Source organism: Castanea sativa, chromosome 6 (assembly GCF_040712315.1).
Source record: "Castanea sativa cultivar Marrone di Chiusa Pesio chromosome 6, ASM4071231v1".
NCBI classification, from domain to species: Eukaryota; Viridiplantae; Streptophyta; class Magnoliopsida; order Fagales; family Fagaceae; genus Castanea; species Castanea sativa.
The window spans coordinates 1617491-1632740 of record NC_134018.1 but is presented as its reverse complement, the minus strand read 5'-3'; the positions used below and the strand labels follow the sequence as shown (position 1 = coordinate 1632740).

At 34.4% G+C, this 15250-nt stretch overlaps 2 protein-coding genes across 2 annotated transcripts; both read left to right on the top strand.

Moving 5' to 3' along the window:
• Positions 1 to 286: 286 nt before the first annotated feature.
• On the top strand, positions 287 to 4738 carry LOC142638133 (subtilisin-like protease SBT5.4). The gene is made up of 11 exons (XM_075812134.1): positions 287 to 370; positions 560 to 669; positions 783 to 880; positions 1015 to 1179; positions 1688 to 1796; positions 2075 to 2618; positions 2980 to 3077; positions 3207 to 3452; positions 3557 to 3671; positions 3774 to 3987; positions 4103 to 4738. The coding sequence occupies exons 1-11, from the start codon at positions 287 to 289 to the stop codon at positions 4648 to 4650; spliced, it is 2331 nt and encodes a 776-aa protein (XP_075668249.1). The 3' UTR covers positions 4651 to 4738.
• Positions 4739 to 9193: 4455 nt separating this feature from the next.
• On the top strand, positions 9194 to 14984 carry LOC142638550 (subtilisin-like protease SBT5.4). Its single transcript, XM_075812575.1, has 11 exons — positions 9194 to 9277; positions 9426 to 9535; positions 9649 to 9746; positions 9883 to 10047; positions 11783 to 11891; positions 12349 to 12892; positions 13293 to 13390; positions 13515 to 13760; positions 13865 to 13979; positions 14099 to 14312; positions 14437 to 14984. Exons 1-11 carry the CDS (start codon positions 9194 to 9196, stop codon positions 14982 to 14984), a joined length of 2331 nt encoding a protein of 776 aa, XP_075668690.1.
• The last annotated feature ends 266 nt before the right edge of the window (positions 14985 to 15250 follow it).

Below are 15250 nucleotides of genomic sequence, written 5' to 3'. Positions count from 1 at the left end.
ATGACACAGCAAAATCATACTACTTTGGTATTTGAATAATAAAGAATCGCAAAGCCATTCTGTAAATTGACTATATCCAATTGAAAAGTTATCCTCTTGAAATGGACAAACCATACTACTTTCCGTTATTGAAGGATGGCCAATTATCTGTATCATCCAAAGACACAGAAAAACAGAATTATGATAGCAGAGAAAAGCAGAGTCTCCTTACTATCTCTATTCACAAAATTTTAATCTTTGGTTTTGTGACTAGAGAGAGTTTATATAAAAAAAATAAAACATAAAAATGACGCTTTCTTTCCTACCCTCACTTCTTGTATCCCTTCTTGTTTTCTTTCTGCTACATACCACCACCAATGGCACTAAAAAGGTAACAACATTTTGGTTTCTGATCAATGTTGTCATTTGTTTTTTGTTTTCATGAAAAGGTTTTGATATTTTATGCATGTGAATAAAATTTCAAGTTCTAAATGTATGTCATTACCAGTATTGATCTGGGTATTCGATAGATTTCTATAACTGTTTCATCAATGGCCTTAATTTTTACATCTTGGTGCAGTCTTATGTTGTGTACATGGGAGCGCAATCGCATCTATTTGATGCTTCATTGCAAGAACTTGATAGTGTGACGAATTCTCATTTAGACTTGCTTGGATCATTTGTAGGAAGGTATAAAATTTGATAACAGGTGTTCTGTGTAACATATGTTCCTCTTTCTTTTTTCTTTTTGGTCAATGTTGAATAAAAATGACAACTTTGTTATTTATAAATTTCTTGCACAGTACTGTGAAGGCTAAGGATGCAATCATTTACTCTTATACAAGACATATCAATGGTTTTGCTGCAATGCTTGATGAGAAAGAAGCAGCAGACATTGCAAGTGAGGAATACAATCCAATTCAGTTCTCTGGATTTTTATATTGATGGCTCTGTATTCCTCTGTTTCGGTCCCTGCTGCAAGCTAAATTTATGGCAGTGGGGACTATATCTGACAATGACTGTTTTCACTTGCAGAGGATCCAAAAGTAATATCAGTCTTCCCAAACCTACCAAGAAAACTGCACACAACCCGGTCATGGGAATTTCTTGGGCTCACTAAAAATGGACAAATTCCTGTTTCATCAGCATGGAAAGCAGGGAGGTTTGGTGAAGATGTAATCATTGGAACCCTTGACACCGGTGAGTCTTATATTCTCTTTTACTACAAGATTAATTGCTTTTCCTTTCAACAATTGTGAAGAAATATGAAAATGTTGCATGCATGTTTCTAGTCCAACTAACTTCTTTGTACAAGCCCTTAAAGTTGGCTATAATGAAAACAATATGCTTTGTATTAATGCTTTGACATGAACATATTTGACTCATAACTTTTTTTTATTAGATCAATTATCAGGTCAATTTTGATATATTTCAAACCAACGCGTGATGTTTCTTAGTTGATTTAACCTACCCAATTTTATATTTTTCAGATTGTATTGTGCTGATCTCATGTTACAAATAATGTATATTAGAGATTCATGGCATGTTTGTTTTTTAACAACCCATAGTACCTTATATATATAATATACCTTTTGTATTATGTTCACATGTATACATAAAAAATATTTGTGCAAATTTTCCTATGTTAATTGCTATTTTGTTTTGACATTTTATGGTGCACCCTCCTTTTTCAATGGGATTGTGCTAGGTGCTTGGCCGGAATCAAAGAGCTTCCAAGATACGGGGTTTGGTCCTGTCCCAGCCAAATGGCGTGGCATCTGTCAACCTGGCCATGAAGATGGAGTTCGTTGCAACAGGTCTTCTTTTTTCCCTCCACTCATGCCAATTTTCTCTAACAAATTTTGAATTGGAAATACCTCATCCGATTGTGTATTGCCTAAATGAGTTCATATTGAAAGAGTCTATGATTACTATCAAGTAGTTTACATTGATAGCCGAAAAGAGACAGAATTTTGATTTTGATAACAGAAATGAGTCTATAAATTTTGAAAAGCTTCCTTATATGCTCTCTATTCTCATATTTTCACATTTGAATATGGCCTGGCTTCACCGTTTTTAATTGTTATGTATGCAGGAAGTTGATTGGAGTTCGGTACTTCAACAAAGGTTATGCTGCAGCATTAGGAGCTCCTCTTAACGAATCCCTTAACTCTGCTCGTGATCTGGAGGGCCATGGCACCCATACCTTATCTACCGCTGGTGGTAACTTTGTACCCCACACTAGTATTCTTAACATTGGCAATGGCACTGCATCGGGTGGATCACCAAGAGCCCGTGTGGCTGCCTACAAGGTCTGCTGGCCAGAAACCGATACTGCTGGCGGGTGTTATGATGCAGATATCATGGCTGCCGTTGATGCTGCAATAAGTGATGGTGTTGATGTGCTCTCAGTGTCTATTGGTGGCACTGGTGGCACTGAATTTTTCAGGGATGGGGTATCAATAAGTTCCTTCCATGCTGTTAAGAATAATATTGCTGTGGTTTGCTCAGCAGGCAATGATGGACCAACTCCGGAGACTGTAACAAATGTGGCTCCATGGATTTTAACAGTTGGAGCTAGTACAACAGACAGGAATTTTGCTAACTATGTTTCTCTTGGCGACAAGAAGCAATTCAAGGTATTGTGTATCTTAGTTTCAGTATGCATATAACACGAAATTGAGTTGTGGCTAGCTAAGTTCTGAGCTGTTCTCTTATTCAGCTATGCCCTTTCATTGAATCTGCAACAATTAAATGATTCTTAATACTAAGGTGCTTTGCCTTCGGCATTGCAGTTGGAATAGGTGGGAGTTCAACCCTCCCATTTTTTTTTTTGATATAATGCATATTCAAGAGAGCATTATTGATAAACTAGTTCTGGAAAAGACCAGGAAATTTTTAAAATTTCCTCCAAATGCAACGTTTCGCAAGAAATATATAAGTTATACTTGTTCATTACATGAAAACAGTTGTAGTGACATTCCTAATTTTCACTGTTAGGGAATAAGTCTTTCAGCTTCAGGCGTGCCAGGCGGAAAGTTCTATCCACTGATCAGTGCTGCAAATGCCAATATTGCAAACGTATCCACCACATCAGCGTAAGCACAGCCATTCCATGTCCTCAATCTAACGCAAATATAATTTTGTAATGCCAAATTGTATGATTACCTTTCTTCAATTCTCTACCATATAAAACTGAGTTTTTTTTTCCCAATCTTTTCTGGTAGTCCGCTTTGCTTTCCTGGAAGTCTTGATCCCATAAAGGTGAAAGGCAAGATTGTGTTGTGTGTACGAGGGGAGAATGCAAGAATTGAAAAGGGCAGTGAGTGTCTTAGGGCAGGTGCTGTAGGTATGATATTGGCTAATAATGTGACTGATGGGAATGATCTTTCAGCTGATCCTCATGTGCTACCTGCTGCACATATCAACTACACTGATGGCCAAATCATATTTGCTTACCTTAACAGTACCAAGTACTTATCTTTTTCACTTCTTACCGTCATTTTTGAACTAGTGAGACACAAGATTATTTTCTAACAAGTTAAAATTGTTATGAATGGATATTTCTTTGTAATAGGAACCCCACTGCTTCCATTACTGATGTAAAGACACTATTAGGAGTAAAGCCAGCACCATTTTTGGCTGCATTCTCATCTAGGGGACCCAGTAACATTGAGCCAACAATTCTCAAGGTCTGCTAAGCAATTCAATCTTCAACTTTTTTTTTGGTATTATTTTCAAGTATACATCATGTGCAGATTCTCTCATGTACTTAACTTTTGTGTTAATTGCAGCCTGATATCACTGGACCAGGAGTGAGCATACTTGCTGCTTTCACCGAAGCAGTAAGTCCCACTGGATTAGATAACGACAAACGCCGGTTTCCTTACTCTATACTCTCTGGCACTTCCATGTCATGTCCTCATGTTGCTGGCATTGTTGGCCTTCTCAAAACACGGTACCCTCTCTGGAGTCCATCAGCTATCAAATCTGCAATCATGACTACAGGTAAACGTTTTCTCTTTAAGTTCATATTGCAAATCCCTCATGCTGTGAAGTCAGAGAAGTGTCACACATTCTTGTTCACCACCTCTAATCTCTCCATTTCCATTTTCAATTCCAGCAAAAACTCGAGATAACACCAGGAAGTCAATTCTGGACTCATCCATTGCCAAAGCGACACCATTTGCCTATGGTTCAGGACATGTGCACCCAAACAGTGCAATGGACCCTGGACTCGTTTATGACGCTACCGCTGAAGATTACTTGAACTTCTTATGTGCTCGTGGCTACAATGATACCTTGATCCGATTATTTTCTCAGAAGCCTTATTCATGTCCCGATACTTTCAGTATAGAGGACTTCAACTACCCTTCAATCGCAGTTCCTAACATCCAAGCACGCAAGTTGACTCTTACTAGAACAGTAACTAATGTTGGTTCTCCAGGCACATACAAAGTGCGTGTCAGGCAACCCTTTGCAGTTTTCGTCACTATTAAACCTAGTGTTTTGGAGTTCAAGACAACTGGTGAAAAGAAGACCTTCCAGGTTATTATTACACCCAATTATGCCAAAATAGGCACTAAAGCCGGCTATGTATTTGGAGATATGATTTGGTCAGACGGCAAGCACTCAGTCAGGAGTCCTATTGCTGTGAACCTTGCTAGCTAGAAATGAAAAGTAGGTCCATTTTTCAGATGTTTTCATTTTCTAGAGCCTACGACATTCTATGTTGAAAGAACAGAATTCGTCTTTCCTCTTGGACACAATAATTATGTAATCCTAGTTCTAGTTGAAAATGAAAACAGAAACATAAAGAAGATTTAATTTTTTGATTGCCTTCAGTATCTTATGCCTCTTTCTTGTTCCTTCAAATTGTATCACCGCGTGTAAACCCCAAAATGTGGGCTTATTGGAATAATATTCTCATTCATCATGATGACTCATAAAGTTGTGACTTCAGCATATTTCCATTAAATTTTTTTTTTTTTTTTTTTTTGGGGTGGGCCATTTGCTCCCTCTCAATCTCCTAGGCTTTGCCTATGAATACGATAGGATTTGAACCCTGTAACATCTACTCCTCGACAAATGACAAGTACTCATCATCATTAGGCTAAGAAGGATTCAAACTTAAAGTTTTTTTTAATGTTAACTTAAGTTTTTAATTACAATAGATTTTTACCTTTTTATTTTGTGGATAGAATACAATAGATTTTACCTATTAAATTAAACTAGAACCTACAGTTTCTCAAAAAAAAAAAACCTCATTTTATATTCTACTAGTCGTAGACCCGCGCGCTGAGCGAGAAAATATAATATGATTATTTTTTATTGGATAATTATTAAATTAATATATTAGATTGTACATTATTAAAAATTCAATATGTGTTATTTGAAATTATGTTTTAAATTAGAAATTTTTATAGTGTAACAAAATATAGTTTGTGCCAAAGCCCTTATAGCTGAATTGGCACCTCCCCATGCACAAAGTGCTTGGAGGTCTGAGAGGAAAATGGATCGAGCTGCAGGGTTAGTAGCATGTTGTAATTATCTCTCAAATATATATTTTGTAGTCATGTATTATATATACTAGTTGCTAACCCTTGCGATGCACATGAAAATTACTGAAAATGAAATCTAATGAATACAAAGCAATTATGCAAGAGTCCAAATCTTCTGTTCCATTTTTGCTGCTCCACTCTATACTCCACCAATAAAAACTTGTCACGTGTTCACCTAATTAATTAAATACTACTATTAATTAATAAAAGTAGCATTAATTAATAACAGTAGCATTAATAAGTGAATAATGATAGTATTTAATTAATTAGGTGAATACGTGACAAGTTTTTATTTGTGGAGTATAGAGTGGAGCAAGAAAAGTAGGACAGAATATTTGGACTCATTACGCAAAATACCATTTAAATTAAAAGACAAATATTAGTGAATGTCGTTATCCTTAGCTGTTTGTGTTACATCTAGAGTTGCATATCTAAGTTACTATAATACTACTTGTAGCAACCAAAGCTCACAACATAAGTACATTATATGAGGCCAAAACTTATACTCCCTCCGTCCCACTTTATTTGTCTTATTTGAAAAGTCAAACTTTTTAAGGAAATATCATTTATTGTCTTGTTTGCCTTATAAAAATGTATAAGTTTAAGAAACTACCCTTAAATAAATTTATCAGCTTTTTTAAAAAAAGTTATTCTTAATGAGGCAACTAAAAAGTTCTCCAATTAGATTGATTTTTTTAAAATATTGGTTAGTTTTCTTTTCAAATAGTTTTGAAAATAAAGTAGGGGTATAATAGGAACATTATTAAACTAACAACTTTTTAGAAATAAGACAATATTTTGGGACATCCAAAAATGGAATAAAGGACAAACAAAGTGGGACTGAGGGAGTAATCTCTTCAAGCTCCCCTTACCCTTACAGAGTTCCTAACAAAATTTCTTTTGTATTGAATTCGATTTCAAAGGACTTATTCAACATTATTTGAATTAAACCTCACAAATTAGAAAATAAATAAATAAATAACATTACAACATTGTAGCTGATTAATATACAAATAAACTACCAATTTCGCATGATAAATCACTATTAGTAATTTAGAAAGCAAAAATTAACAAAGTTAAAGTTGTTACCCATTTAACCTAAAACTTTTCATATTCTAAAGTTGTTAAACACTCATTAACAAATAACTATTGATATAAAAATATTCAGTAATTACTTCAATATTGTAAGTTGTTTATGTTGTAAAAAATTTGAGAGAATAACACAGCAAACATCTTAAACTCTTTCTTGCGTGGATCCTAAAAAACAATATATATATATATATATATATATATATATATATATAGATATATAGCGATGGAGACAGAACATACCATTAAAGAGACAACCAATTACGATAGTGTTGGAGGCAAAGTAAAAGATTAAAAAAAAAAAAAAAACGGAAGAAGCAAGCTGTTTGGCTAGCATACCAGCTAGTCAATTTATATCAAAAGACATAAAAATCTTACAATCAAACAGAATCCATAAGTAAATAAATACATGTGGTACAATCTTATAAATAAAGGGTTTGTTAAGATGATCAAGTTTGGCAATGAAGAAGACGTAACAGCTATTGATGAGGGTAATCTCTATCTTAAGCTTGTGATAATAATGAAGATGCAATAACTACTAATTATGCAAATCTAGCATAATCTTGTTTTGATTCAACTACCAAAAAAATGACGATAATTACCATAAAACGATTATATCAAAAAACAATCTTTCATGATATAGCCATGAGTACAATCGAAGCTAATAAAAGTCATTTTAAATCGATTTCAATGATGAAGGAGGGATTCACTTAAATGAGGAGACCAAGAAAAAAGGAGAAGTATCATATTCTGAGTATAGTATTGAATTTTAAACTCTATAATTCAATTTGCTAACTACTAAAATACATTAGGAAATTGAATTTCTATAGGCACGCATTACATCATTCAATTGAATTTCTGTGGGCATGGATATTACTAAAACTCTATCATTCAATTTTCTAGCTACTAAAATTCTATCACATGGATACTACTAAAACAGTATCACACGTGTTACACAATATTAACCAAAAATGTTACCGTCTCAAACATTTAAAAAAAAAAAACCAAATCAATTTTAAACATAGAAACAAACAATCATATATCAATACAAATATCCAACCTAAATACATAAAAACTCATATATGACCCACAAAACAAAAGAGGTAGTAACAAAATTTTAAAAAAAATAATAATAATAAAAAAGAACAACACTATCAATCTAATACTTACATTGAACTATTATGCAGGAAGCCACAAGAATAGAGGTCAAGAGCAATTATGATTTAGATATACCTACACTAAATCATCCAACTTTTCAGTATTAATATAGTGTGAGGAAAGGAAGAGATGAAGGAGTTGAAGAGATGAAAATTTTAAATCTTCAATTACTTGAAATTAAAAAGAAGAAAACAAAAGGTTGAAATCAATTTAAATAGCTTAATATAGTTAAACATTTGCATCAATGAATAGTACGTTTGTAATGAATAGCAAATATGTGCATATATCTACCAAGTATGCGTTGGGCATTGATGAAAGTTGCCAGCTTATTTTACTATTTAGTTTATTTTTGTTATTATTCATGGGTCCCACTACATTTTTTGGTATAATTCATGGGTTCTATTATACTATTTTAGCTAACTTTTCTCTTTATCTATAGTACTTTCAGCAAAAAAATTTTAATTTCAGCAAAATAAGTGGATCCCAAAGAGACTCTCTAAATATAATGAATTATTCAATTTTAACAATTACTTGAAAATAGGAAGAAGGAAATGAAAAATTGAAATCAATTTAAGTAGCTGAATATTCAAATATTTGCATTTAAAACAAATGAATAGTAATGGAGTGCATTAATAGGTTTATCCATTAACTATATTTAATTATTTTATATAAAATAAAATAAAATAAAAAATCATAAAGGAAATTTTTAAAAAAAAATTATAACGTATATAGATGTTGAACAATGAAAGTATTATCGATAAAGGTAAAAGTTAGCTAGTAGATGTACATAGATGTTGAACCAACCCGAGGCTCTTCAACGATGAAGTTCATAGTTGAAACCAACCCTTTGAACCTAGTTGTGAATTTGAATTATATGTTGAGTACCTCGTATTTGCCGTAATCTAAATGTGGATAACCCGCTTGAATAATAGTTCAAAAAGGCAGTAGGTAATATTGTAATAGGAGGTCAACTTGTTCCATTTTTGGCAACAGACACAAAAGAAATTTTCTTTTCTCTTTCTCCTCCATTTTGAGGCCAAAGAATTAGACAACAAAACTCAGACACGCTTTTTTCTTATTTTGAGAACACAAACACATCATTTCCAACAATGTAACAACCGTACGTGTCATTTTTGGACCAAAAAAAAAAAGAATTTGGTACTTGAATAAATTAGAATCGCAAAGCCACTCTGTGTAAATTGACTATTCAATTGAAAGATTATCGTCTGGAAATGGCAAAGCCATGCTACTTTCCATTATTGAAGGATAACCAATTATCTATATCATCTAAAGATAGAGCAAAACAGAGTTATAAAAGCAGAAGAAAGCAGAGTCTCTTGACTATATCTATTCACAAAACTTTATTCTTTAGTTTTGTGACTAGAGAGAGTTGATAGGAAAAAAAAATGGTCTTTTCTTTTCTCCCCTCACTTCTCTTATCCCTTATTGTGTTCTTTCTGTTGCATACCACCACCAATGGCGCCAAAAAGGTAACAGCATTTTTATTTTCATGAAAAGGTTTTGATATTTTATGCATGTGAATAAAATTTCAAGTTCTTAATGTATGTCATTACCAGTATTGATCTAGATTTCTAAAACTGTTTCAACAATGGCCTTAATTTTTACATCTTGGTGCAGTCTTATGTTGTGTACATGGGAGCACATTCGCATCTACCTGATGTTTCATTGCAAGACCTTGACAGTGTGACGAATTCTCATTTAGACTTGCTTGCATCATTCGTAGGAAGGTATAAAATTTGATAACAGGTGTCCTGTATAACTTATGTTCCTCTTATTTTTTTCTTCTTGGTCAATGTCGAATAAAAATGACAACTTTGTTATTTATAAATGTCATGCACAGTACTGTGAAGGCTAAGGATGCAATCATTTACTCTTATACAAGACATATCAATGGTTTTGCTGCAATGCTTGATGAGAAAGAAGCAGCAGAGATTGCAAGTGAGGAATACAATCTAATTCAGTTCTCTGGATTTTTATATTGATGGCTCTGTTTTCCTCTGTTTCGGTCCCTGCTGCAAGCTAAATTTATGGCAGTTGGGACTATATCGGACAATGACTGTGTTTTCACTTGCAGAGGATCCAAAAGTAATATCAATCTTCCCAAACGTACCAAGAAAACTGCACACAACCCGGTCATGGGAATTTCTTGGGCTTACTAAAAATGGAAAAATTCCTATTTCATCAGCATGGAAAGCAGGGAGGTTTGGTGAAGATGTAGTCATTGGAACCCTTGACACCGGTGAGTCTTATATTCTCTTACTTCAAGACTGATTGCTTTTCCTTTAACAAAGTGAGAAGAAATATGAAAATGTTGCATGCATGTTTCTAGCCCAACTAACTTCTTTGTACAAGCCCTTAAAGTTGGCTCTAATGAAATCCATATGCTTTGTATTACTGCTTTGACATGAACATATTTGACTCGACACTCTTTTTTTGTATTTGATCAATTATCAGGTCAATTCTGATATATTTCAAACCAACGTATGATGCTTCTTAGTTGATTTGACCAACCCAATTTTATATTTTTCAGATTGTGTGCTGATCTCATGTTACAAAAAAATGTATATTAGAGATTCATGGCATGTTTTTTTTAACAACCCATAGTACCATATCTATCTATATATTACTAATAGCTGAAGCGTAGTATTTATTATTGCTATGCTCCTGTTGAGCCACATTAACAGTCATGTCATTAATTTATTTTTTATATTTTCTTTTCTCTAGTTAAACTTTTCTTCCCCTTACCTTCCCAAAAAAAAAAAAAAAAAAATCTTCTTCTCCCTATAAGTTCACATACCCACTGTTACACTTCTTACAACTTTTTCCTTTCCTTTTTACCTCTTTATCTCCCCACTACTTTACCGTTATATTTCCTTCATTTTTTTATAAATATTTTGACACTTCTTCTACTCATTTTATTTAATATAAATTCGATATCATTGTCTCATTCAATCCATATTTTTCTCACACAAAATTGTGAGTACTCTCTCTCTCTCTCTCTCTCTCTCTCTCTCTCTCTCTCTCTCTCTCTCTCTCTCTCTCTCTCTCTCTCTCTCTCTCTCTCTCTCTCTCTGGGTGAATTTTTGTTCTTTCTTATAACTCTAATTAAGGTTGTCAATGGATTTTTTTAATATGCGTTTTGGTATTGTGTTTTTTTTTTTAACGTCCCATCAGAAAGTCTTCTCTTACCCTTTTATAGTTTTGGTTGAATTTTAGTTTGAGTTAATATCTAGGTTTTTTGGAAATAGGAATTTGAATATGTCTACTAATTGTTTGAGTAATAAATTAACATAAAGCCTATTATTTATTCCTTTAGTTTTATCTTAATTTTGGCTAAAATAACATTGTAATTTTATAGTGAGTTTTGATTATTATGATAATTTCCTTATTCCTTAAGAGATGAGAAATTTGAATAATAAATTTGAAACTTATACAGTTTAGTTTTATATTAAGCAAATATAATACACTATAATAGAACTTAAAAGAATATGGTGATCACCTTAAAAAAAATATTAATCAAACATAAAAAAATGATATATATGTAGAGATAAAAAGTTAAATTAAATAATTATCGAAATCATTTTTAAAAAATAGACAAACTTGAAGTAATGGTTACTTTTTATACATTACATCACATTACAAAATATTTATATTCCCACGCATCGCATGGGTCTGCGGCTAGTATATATAAAATAAATATACCTTTTTGTATTATGGTTGTAACTCTCTCTCTATTAATTCCTCCATTGCTTAGGTCATCCACATTCACTTATTCTTATCTTTGCAACTTGATATTTGTTATCATTAACAATTTGCAAGTGTTAGAGTCACCAAAGAAATAAATCTCAATTATCCATATATGCAATATGTTCACATGTATATATAAAAAATATTTGTGCAAATTTTCCCATGTTAATTGCCATTTTGTTTTGACATTTTATGGTGTACCCTCTTTTTCAATGGGATTGTGCTAGGTGCTTGGCCGGAATCAAAGAGCTTCCAAGATACGGGGTATGGTCCCATCCCAGCCAAATGGCGTGGCATCTGTCAACCTGGCTATAAAGATGGAGTTCGTTGCAACAGGTTGTTTTTTCCCCTCCACTCGTGCCAATTCTCTCTAACAAATTTTGAATAGGAAATACCTCATCCGATTGTGTGTATTGCCTTAATGAGTTCATATTTAAAAGAGTTTGTGATTACTACTATCAAGAAGCTTATGTTGATAACCAAAAAGAGAGTTTCGATTTTAATAACAGAAATGAGTTCATATTAGCTTCATGGGAATTATCATGTCTCAAATGCTTAAGTAAATTTTCGAAGCAAACAATCACATGGAATGGCTAAATTTTCAAAGCAAAGAACCACGTGGAATGGCTTCTAATGCAATATGATTAGATAGACCCTCTAGTCTTTCTTGTTAACTCAATCTGGTATTTGCTTGTATTTCTACTAAGAAAGGATTCCTTATATGCTCTCTATTCTCATATGTCCACATTTGAATATGGCCCGGCTTCACCGTTTTTAATTGTTATGTATGCAGGAAGTTGATTGGAGTTCGGTACTTCAACAAAGGTTATGCTGCAGCATTCGGAGCTCCTCTTAATAAATCCCTTAACTCTGCTCGTGATGTGGAGGGCCATGGCACCCATACCTTATCTACCGCTGGTGGTAACTTTGTACCCCACACTAGTATTTTTAACATTGGCAATGGCACTGCATCAGGTGGATCACCAAGAGCCCGTGTGGCTGCCTACAAGGTCTGCTGGCCACAAATCGAGACTGCTGGCGGGTGCTATGATGCAGATATCATGGCTGCCGTTGATGCTGCAATAAGTGATGGTGTTGATGTGCTCTCAATGTCTATTGGTGGCACTGGTGGCTATGAATTTTTCACTGATGGGATATCGATAGGTTCCTTCCATGCTGTTAAGAAAAATATTGCTGTGGTTTGCTCAGCTGGCAATGATGGACCAACTCTGACGACTGTAACAAATGTGTCTCCATGGATTTTCACAGTTGGGGCTAGTACAACAGACAGGAATTTTGCTAACTATGTTTCTCTTGGCAACAAGAAGCAAATCACGGTATTGTGTATCTTATTTTTCACAGTCCATGTATAAAAATATTCAAGGGATTAATTTCAGTATGCATATAACACGAAAGTGAGTTGTGGCTAGCCAAGTTCTGAGCTATTTGCTTATTCAGCTATGCCCTTACATTGAATCTGCAACAATTAGATGATTCTTAACACTAAGGTGCTTTGCCTTTGGCATTGCAGTTGGATAAGGTGGGAGTTCAATCCTACCATTTTTTTTTTTTCCATATAATGCATACTCAAGAGAGCATTATTGATAAACTAGTTCTGGAAAGACCAGGAATTTTTTTAAATTTCCTCCAAATGCAACTTTTGACAAGAACTATATAAGTTCTCCTTGTTCATTACATGAAAAGAGTTGTAGTGACATTCCTAATTTTCATTGTTAGGGAATAAGTCTTGCAGCTTCAGGCGTGCCAGGTGGAAAGTTCTATCCATTGATCAGTGCTGCCAATGCCAATATTGCAAACGTATCCACCACATCAGCGTAAGCACAACCATTCCATGTCCTCAATCTAACGCAATTATAATTTTGTAATATCAAATTGTATGATTACCTTTCTTCAATTCTCTACCATAAAAAACTGAGTTTTTTTTTTTTTTCCTGGTAGTCTACTTTGTTATCCTGAAACTCTTGATCCCAAAAAGGTGAAAGGCAAGGTTGTGTTGTGTCTACGAGGGGAGAATGAAAGAATTGAAAAGGGCACTGAGTGTCTTAGGGCAGGTGCTGTAGGTATGATATTGGCTAATAATGTGACTGATGGGAATGATCTTGTAGCTGATCCTCATGTGCTACCTGCTTCACATATCAACTACACTGATGGCCAAATCATATTTGCTTACCTTAACAGAAACAAGTACTTTTCTTTTTCACTTCTTACAGTCATTTTTGAACTAGTTAGACACAAGATTATTTTCTAACAAGTTATAATTGTTATGAATGGATATTTCTTTGTAATAGGAACCCCACTGCTTCCATTACTGATGTAAAGACACTATTAGGAGTAAAGCCAGCACCATTTATGGCTGCATTCTCGTCTAGGGGACCCAATACCATTGAGCCAACAATTCTCAAGGTCTGCTAAGCAATTCAATCTTCAACATTCTTCTTTTTTCTTTTCTTTTTTGGCATTTTTTTCAAGTATACATCATGTGTAGATTCTCTTATGTGCTTAACTTTTTGTGTTAATTGCAGCCTGATATCACGGCACCAGGAGTGAGCATACTTGCTGCTTTCACCGAAGCAGTAAGTCCCACTGGATTAGATAATGACAAACGCGTTTTTCCTTACTCTATACTGTCTGGCACTTCCATGTCATGTCCTCATGTTGCTGGCATTGTTGGCCTTCTCAAAACACGGTACCCTCACTGGAGTCCATCAGCTATCAAATCTGCAATCATGACTACAGGTAAACATTCTCTTTAAGTTCATATTACAAATCCTTCATGCTGTGAAGTGTGAGTGTGAAGTCAGAGAATTGTCACACATTCTTGTTCACCACCTCTAATCTCTCCATTTCCTTTCAATTCCAGCAAAAACCCAAGATAACACCAGGAAGCCAATTCTAGACTCATCCACTGACGAAGCGACACCATTGGCCTATGGTTCAGGACATGTGGACCCAAACAGTGCAATGGACCCTGGACTCGTTTATGACGCTACCGCTGAAGATTACTTGAACTTCTTATGTGCTCGTGGCTACAATGATACCTTGATCCGATTATTTTCTCAGAAGCCTTATTCCTGTCCCAAAACTTTCAGTATAGAGGACTTCAACTACCCTTCAATCGCAGTTCCTAACTTCCAAGGACACAAGGTTAATCTTACTAGAACAGTAACTAATGTCGGTTCTCCAGGCACATACAAAGTGCGTGTCAGGCAACCCTTTGCAGTTTTCGTCACTATTAAACCTAGTGTTTTGAGGTTCAAGAAAACTGGTGAAAAGAAGACCTTCCAGGTTATTTTTACGCCCGACTATTCCAAAATTGGCACTGGAGCCGGCTATGTATTTGGAGATATGATTTGGTCAGACGGCAAGCACTCAGTCAGGAGTCCTATTGCTGTGAACTTTGCTAGCTAGAAATGACAAGTAGGTCCATTTTTTAGATGTTTTCATTTGCTAGAGCCTACGGTATTCTATGTTGAAAGAACAGAATTCGTCTTTCCTCTTGGACACAATAATTATGTAATCCTAGTTTTAGTTGAAAATTATAACAGAAACATAAAGATGATTTGATTTTTTGATTGCCTTCAGTATCTAATGCCTCTTTCTTGTTCCTTAAAATTGCATCACCGCGTGTAAACCCCAAAATGTGGGCTTATTGGAATAATATTCTCATTCATCAT

What these genes read in the sequence shown, in the direction of transcription:
- LOC142638550 (XM_075812575.1), top strand. Translation starts at nt 9,194, where the DNA reads ATGGTCTTTTCTTTTCTCCCCTCACTTCTCTTATCCCTTATTGTGTTC. An exon ending in AGAAGCAGCAGAGATTGCAA is followed by an intron (nt 9,747 to 9,882) that starts GTGAGGAATACA and finishes TTTCACTTGCAG; the next exon opens with AGGATCCAAAAGTAATATCA. An exon ending in ATCTGCAATCATGACTACAG is followed by an intron (nt 14,313 to 14,436) that starts GTAAACATTCTC and finishes TTTCAATTCCAG; the next exon opens with CAAAAACCCAAGATAACACC.
- LOC142638133 (XM_075812134.1), top strand. Translation starts at nt 287, where the DNA reads ATGACGCTTTCTTTCCTACCCTCACTTCTTGTATCCCTTCTTGTTTTC. An exon ending in CCACCAATGGCACTAAAAAG is followed by an intron (nt 371 to 559) that starts GTAACAACATTT and finishes ATCTTGGTGCAG; the next exon opens with TCTTATGTTGTGTACATGGG. An exon ending in GCTTACCTTAACAGTACCAA is followed by an intron (nt 3,453 to 3,556) that starts GTACTTATCTTT and finishes TCTTTGTAATAG; the next exon opens with GAACCCCACTGCTTCCATTA.